This window comes from Aptenodytes forsteri, unplaced genomic scaffold, assembly GCF_000699145.1.
Source record: "Aptenodytes forsteri isolate BGI_AS27 unplaced genomic scaffold, ASM69914v1 Scaffold486, whole genome shotgun sequence".
Lineage (NCBI taxonomy): Eukaryota > Metazoa > Chordata > Aves > Sphenisciformes > Spheniscidae > Aptenodytes > Aptenodytes forsteri.
In genome coordinates, this window is record NW_008795717.1 from 862,973 (window position 1) to 869,991 (window position 7,019).

At 43.0% G+C, this 7,019-nt stretch overlaps 1 protein-coding gene across 1 annotated transcript in view; it reads right to left on the bottom strand.

The window, feature by feature from the left end:
• The window catches only part of LOC103902495 (zinc finger CCCH-type antiviral protein 1), a 33,088-nt gene that overhangs the window by 11,074 nt on the left and 14,995 nt on the right, over positions 1 to 7,019 (bottom strand). Inside the window, exons 6-8 of the mRNA XM_009283554.2 lie at positions 5,574 to 5,675; positions 3,083 to 3,206; positions 1,672 to 1,837 (exon numbers count right to left, since the gene is read on the bottom strand). Of these exons, the coding sequence (XP_009281829.1) occupies positions 1,672 to 1,837; positions 3,083 to 3,206; positions 5,574 to 5,675 (392 nt within the window). The remainder of the gene's footprint in view (positions 1 to 1,671; positions 1,838 to 3,082; positions 3,207 to 5,573; positions 5,676 to 7,019) is intronic.

Below are 7,019 nucleotides of genomic sequence, written 5' to 3' on the forward strand. Positions count from 1 at the left end.
CTTTTACCCTTCCGATTCTCTCCCCCATCCCACTGGGAGGGACTGAGCGAGTGGCTGTGTGGGGCTTAGTTGCCGGCCAGGTGTGACAGATGCACTCGACTCCTTGACCAAACTAGTGTTATTTTGGTTCAGGCTCCAAAGGAAGGCTAGGCCATGACCAGGCCAAGAACTTCTCTAGCACCAACCTGTTCTCTGAAAATCCACACAGGAACAGGGTGACACGGTGAGCATTGATGCGTATGAGCTTGGAAACTGGAACACTGATCATGCGATTCGCACATGAATAGCAGGTGGTTCTTCCAAGACTAATTTGTCAAGGAACAAAGAATGTTGTGGGTACAAGGAGTCTCATGCTTACCTTTTCCATCGCATGTAATTTGACTACGAGCCAACCACTTTATTCCATAAATATGAGAGCCTGAGCGAGCCTTTTTTGAGCTCTCCCTGCTAAGGAGCAGGCTGCACAGCGGTGATCTCCCCTTGAGCTGGGACGCCTCTCAAGGTTACTCCTTGAGGCTGAGAGACCCTTACCAACTGCAGATCTTTGGTACGTGACCAATATAGCGTATAATCTTGTATTATAGTGCACTAAGATTTTGTGTTGGTAACTTTGAATTATTATTATATCCTTTGTGCAGTAAATAATGGAGTGAACCTTGCCATCGGACTTTGTTAAGTCCCACTTTTACAACATCCTACTTCAGTAAAACTACTTTTGCTGCTACCTTTGGTGATCATTCTTTAAACGGTCTAAAAATCTCCCCCGCAACAAACTGGCGTAGTCGCCTCTGCGACACCCGGGTTAAACAACGATGCAAGTATAATTCTCTAATGTACAAAACAATGTAAAATATGAGGGTATGCTGATGGACATGCTTTCCATTTAAGCTGCCTACTGAAATCAAGGCCCACCATTGCCAGAGCCACTATATCCATCATCTTTCCCTGCCTACTTTTCCACGTCCCTGGATCACCTTTGTGTTCTGCCATTTGTACAGCTATACTGTAAACCAGACAGGGAAAACTCATCTGCCTTGGGGGAAGGAGAGATTCCTTATTTATTTCTTTTCCTGTATTTTTCAGATAGATCACTCTCTCATCAAAGAGGATTTGGCCACCCAAGGAAAAAGGTAACATTTGATCTGAGAGAGCAGAGCAATCCTTGCATGTCCAAGGAAGCAGGACAATGCTTAGAAGAGAGGCAAGACTACTTCCTGAATAATTTAAAAGGCGAGATATCTCAAGGACAGCGTATACATGTTAAATCTGCATAGAAGCCATGGACAACTCCAAAAGGGAATCTGACTAGAGAAGCCAGCATGCATCATCAAAACCAGTCTGATCAACACAAGCTGAAAAAAAGGAATTTTGCTTTCCTACATTTGCCAACACGGTCTTTGTCAGGAAAGTAGTTATAACAAATCATCCAGACACAGACAATCGTTTGTACTGAACCTCACTGCAAGGAGATAAGGCACGTTCCCTCCCCTCCAGCCTGTCATCATTTTATCACATCCGTTATGAACATCTGTAGCTTCATTGCCTTACTTGACACTGTAAAATTCAAGCACAACTATTTACTTAATTAACCTTGCTGAGTAAAGGGGAGTAAGGGGAAGAGCCTCCACACATTTCTTCAGAAGTGATTCAAAGCACAGGAAGTGGATTCACCTGGTCTCCATATTCAATCCACTGGCCTTGGTCATTCTTCCAATACCAAATCCACTGTGTGGTCAGTACAAATGTGGGTTTTGTGACTGATGATGGTGTAGAGAGGCGTCGAAGCGAAGAAGAAGAGCAGGTCATTGTCTGGAAATTAATGTTCATATTTGCTATGCTGTAAGGACAAATTCAGGTTTATTATAGTTAACAGTATATATTTTATCCTCTAATCCCCAGTTTAAGCTGGTGCAATTTTCTTTAATATAATGTGACTGTCTGAACTTAATTAGGCCTGAAATAAGAGTATTTCCCACAGCATGCATGGCAGCTCTGAAAACTGTTTCCAATCTTCAGAAGTGAACTATGGCCTGTGAGACACTGAATGCCATCTCAGTCGCTAGCCAGATGTGGCACTGCCAGCTTTACAGACAGTCTGGGGCTACATGTACAATGTGGCAAAAGGTATTTCTGCAATAAATAAGCACGGTTACAGTTTTTCTCAGCACAAAAATGGAAGTTCGCAAGTACATGACTAAGTTTGCCAGCAAACACCTGCAGTTTATCAACTTTGTTGTTTTTCTGTGGTTACAGAGGATGCAATCACAGCTGTGAGCTCTGTAAATAGCATTCATCACTGGAGCCACATGGGCTTTTATTCCTAGGAGGCTTGAAAAATTAACTCTCAGGCAGAAGGACTTTGAAAGCAGCCTCCTCTTGGGAATCTTCCTTGTGATTTGCACCATCCAGCAGCCTAGTCAAGCTGCAAATCAAAATCACCTGCTGTCTGAAGAGGCATGGGCCAAAATGACTATACCACTTCATTGAGGCCAAACCTGGGGTCCCCTATGAATCCAGGTGGCTTACAGTGAGGCTTTCAGAAAGGAGTTAAAGGGAAATTGCACTCTCTTAAAAAAAAAAAAAAAAGAAAAAAGAAAAAAAAGAAAAGATGGGCTGCTTACACAAAGGGCATTTTATAAAATTCCTCTAGGCACATTATAGATATTATTATATTATTATTATAGATACTAGCTGCATTAGGAAAGGAATAGCCAGAGAGAAGGACCAGCTCTGAACTGTTGTTAGAAGGCCCAATTATTATAAATAAATTATGACTCATTATCTGAAATACTAATATTCTAAGCACTAAATTCCACCCACCTCTTTTTATCCTGTATAGAGTTTTAAATGCAAGATATCGTTGTGTTACTTTTAGAAGACAAAAATGGGGTGATATTTCCATGCAATCACTTTTACTTTTCTTTTTAAAAAGAAGAAAAATCTCATTTGTACATCCTCCCAGATTCTGAGAGGCTCAGTAATCAGAAGTTATGGAAGTCAGACATCTTTAGGAAGAAAAGAAGAGTTTTTCCTCAGGGGCTCAACCACAGTACTCTAAGCAAGCAGTCCAGCGTCATTATACCTGCTGTTTTTTGGGTCACAATAGGCCTTTTCAATTTCCTCCATCATGGAAAGGTCATTCCAGGTGATCCCATTATATACTTGCCATCGATACGGCAAATGGTAATGAATAAATCTGCATTTATCTGTAATAAGATCAGACATAGTGAAGAGCTCTGCAATCATAACAGAGAGCGAGACAAGAAGGAAAAAAAAAAGGAACAAGCATTTTTTACATTCTGGCTTTATCTCCTGGGCTTTGGTATGAGCAATAAAGACAGACTGCTGAAAATAAAAATATGTTTGAACAATAGGGGTGTGTGTTTCTCCAGTCTCATCTAGAAAAGCAACATAAGCTCTCATACTGCCAAATATATTTCAAAGAAACCACAACCCTTTGCTGATACATGACATTGACAGCTAGGAGAGCAGTGCCACAGCTAGGAGAGCAGTGCCACAGCTAGGAGAGCAGTGCCACAGCTAGGAAGTGTGTGTCTGTGTGTCACACCACGTTTCTCGGCTGTAAAAAGTCTAGTCTACACATCACATAAGCACCCCGATGTACTTGGTTCTCTCTTTCCCTTAGTGCCTTAGAGCTTGTGGGGTGGTTACCAAGGCCTGAATGTTTTTTTTAGGCCCAGCCCAACGAACGAGGCAGCATAAAAGACTGCAATACTCCACAGAACATTCCCCAGGAGGGACCCTACACTCACCCCTGAACAGGCAGCACGCTGCCCTGCTAACAAGACTGCTAGGCACTGTTGGAATTGTTGCTTCGCTTCTCAGAAAACGGGAAGCAGCAACTTTTAACTGCCTTGCATGCAAGACCTGCAGCAGTGCTATATACCCGTCACACAGGAAGAGGAAGACTTCTGTGGTTTTTTTAAATCATCTGTGTTTTCAACGCACGTACGTCTGCATGTTTGAGTACAGACCTGCTTAACACCCCTGCGTGAGTGCATGCTGCTGGATACAGGCAGAGGCTGACCTCCAGGCCTTCCTGCTGGGGGAAGCTGATGTATACTCCACATCTGAGTATGGACCAAACCTCTTATTTACAACTTTTGAGCCAAACATGGCATGGCAAAGCACACTAACTCTCCAACCATTATTTGAGTTTAGCTGTTTGGTGGTCACAGTATAGCTGCTTTGAGCCTGACCTCCACAGCTAGCACATGGGTACACCACTCACATTATGCAGGTCCAAAAGGTCATAAACTTAAGCCTCAAGCCTGGTCCTAAAGAAGCAGAGTCTGAGAAATGTGATACAAGGCTGGAGTAGCCGCTGCACAGACAGAGCCAAAAGGAGTTTCACCATTCCTGACCCCTGATGTATCTGACCACAGAACATATGGAAACTAACCCCAGTTATGAAGTCAACAGTGTCATTCACTCCTTTCTTCCTTCTTTTTGTTAACAGTGCACCTTGTCTTGAAAGCACTGTGCTTAAATTAACTTGAAAAGCTGTAGACAAAACCACACTTAGTCTCTCTTGGCCAGATTTCATTTCCGTGATCCATAAAATACCCATAAAAGAGATAATTTATTTTTTAATAAGTACTGTCTCTCTTCAAAGTAACGGTCAAGAAGAGGTATTATCAAGCCCTAAAGTAACTTACTCATCTGCCTCTCAGAAAAGGAGCTTCTGATGGGAGAACTGCATCTTTACCAGAACACAAACCCACTACAGAAATGCTAAATGCACACAAACATCTCAGACCAGTTATCAGGCAACTTATTGTCCACATCCTAAGCAAAAGCAAACACAGTCTGATCTAATTTAAGTGGATCTTTTACCAAGACCAGGAGGTCAGAAAAGGAGTAGTCCTTTAGAAAGTGACTGGACAAGTTCACGGAAAGAAAATCTCATGGTACCTCCTCATAACCAAGGAAGAGCCTAACCTGGGGGTTCAGCGACCGTTCGGGGACAGCCCCCGAATACAGTTGTTTATACTTATATTTTCCCCCAGACCCCTGTTATTGGCCACTGCCAGATAGACGGACTAGATTTATCTTTAGCTTAGCTGGTACAACTATTGTGTTTTCTTAAGGTGTTGTAACACCCTAGATCACTTTTTAAAGGACTTAATGGGGGAGAATATGGCTATTACATAGGATACAGCAGGAATAAAGGATGACATATTGTTATCAGTTGTCAATGACGACAGCATAAGGCCGGCTCTTAAATTGATCTAATAGTTACAGAAAGTGTAACATTTAATACCTGAAAGGTTTTTGCCACAAAAACATACCCAAAACCTGCCCCCATCAACAGGACTGAAATAGGCCATAGATGGATCATCTAGAGGAGAAAGGGTTTAAGTGTATCCACTTGACTTTCCTCTGATTACGTTTGTAATTCTGACAGTGTTTATTAGTGACTTGGAAACAAAGCGAACGAGTGAGAAGGCACAATCGCCACTACCACTCCATATGCCACCACTAGTCTGAGCCATTGAGTGGGGAGTGCCTCTGCAGATGCTGCTCTCAAGATTACTTTTTATAAAGCTTACCTTTATTTTTGCAGTACTTCCAGACATAGAACACACATAGCTCATCACATGTATCTTCTTTGTTGTCCTTCGAATCTTTAGCAGAGGAATCGTCTTTTTTATCTACAGGAAAGAACACATCAGTCCTTATTTGCCCTACTAAAATACAACTCTAAGAGAAAGACACTGCAATTGGTATTTCATCCCAGAAATAACAAAGAGCTGACTGCAGTAGCCAAGTCAAGCACTTTCAGGATCTGACTATCCCCTGTACAGCCCACCGCATGAGTTAGGGCTTTGTGACTGACCAATACACCCCTACAATGGAAGGCAGCTCAGTGGAGATGGCCAAGGGTGATGCCATGAAGCTCAGAGTAACGCAGGGTTGCAAAGAAGCTGACTTTGTCTCAACACAAAGGGGACCAGAGGGTGGCCTTGGCTGTAGATAAATGGCTATGTCAGCTGAGTGGATCAACTGGTGGTATAAGTGTTTCTCCCTGAGTTAGCCAGATCGGCATGGGGGCAGTGAGTACGGGGCTCAGCCCAACACAGCAGTATAAGAACTAAACAACTAACAAAAGAATTTTGAAGAGAGCAACAGGCTTGAGCTGGCTTCAACCCACGTATTCCTTCCCAGAGATTGGGGACACCCAGCGTTGTGACGGTGAGCACATTACCAATGTGATTCCCATTACAGTTCAGTCACAATATACAGATCTATGTATTGCAATGGCTATGTTTTGGTAAGCTTAACTTTTGTATTGTGTTTTCAATGTATTTTGCATCACTCTGCTACATCAGAAATGTCATTGTACTGGGCCTGGCTAGGACAGGGTTAATCTTCTTCATAGCAGCTCATATGATGTTGTGTTTTAGATTTTTGACCAAAGCAATGCTGATAACACTGATGCCCTAGCTTTTGCTGAACAGTGTTTGCACAGCAGCAAGGCCTTCTCTGTTTCTCACTCTGTCCCCCCAGCGAATAGACTGGGGAGTGCACAATAGGTTGGGAGGGGACACAACCGGGCAGAGGACCCAAACTAACCAAAGAAATATTCCATACCATATAACGTTATGCTCAGCAATAAAAGGGAAAAGAGGGAGTTTTAGGAGGGTTAGCCATCTTTTACTCGGGAACTGGCTAGGCATCAGCCTGCCTGTGGGACGTGATGAGTGATTCTGTTTGCCTCACTTGCTTTGCTTTGTTTTCTTCTTCCTTCTTCCACTTACCCTTTGCTTCCCCCTGTCCTGGTTTCGGCAGGGATAGAGTTAATTTCCTTTCTAGTAGCTGGTACAGTGTTTTGGATTTAGGATGAGAACAAAGTTGATAACGCACCGATGTTTTAGTTGTTGCTAGGTAATGCTTACACTAGCCAAGGACTTTTCAGCTTCCCATGCTCTACCGACTGAGAAGGCTGGAGGTGCACAAGAAGCTGGGAGGGGGCACAGCCAAACTGGCCAAAGAAA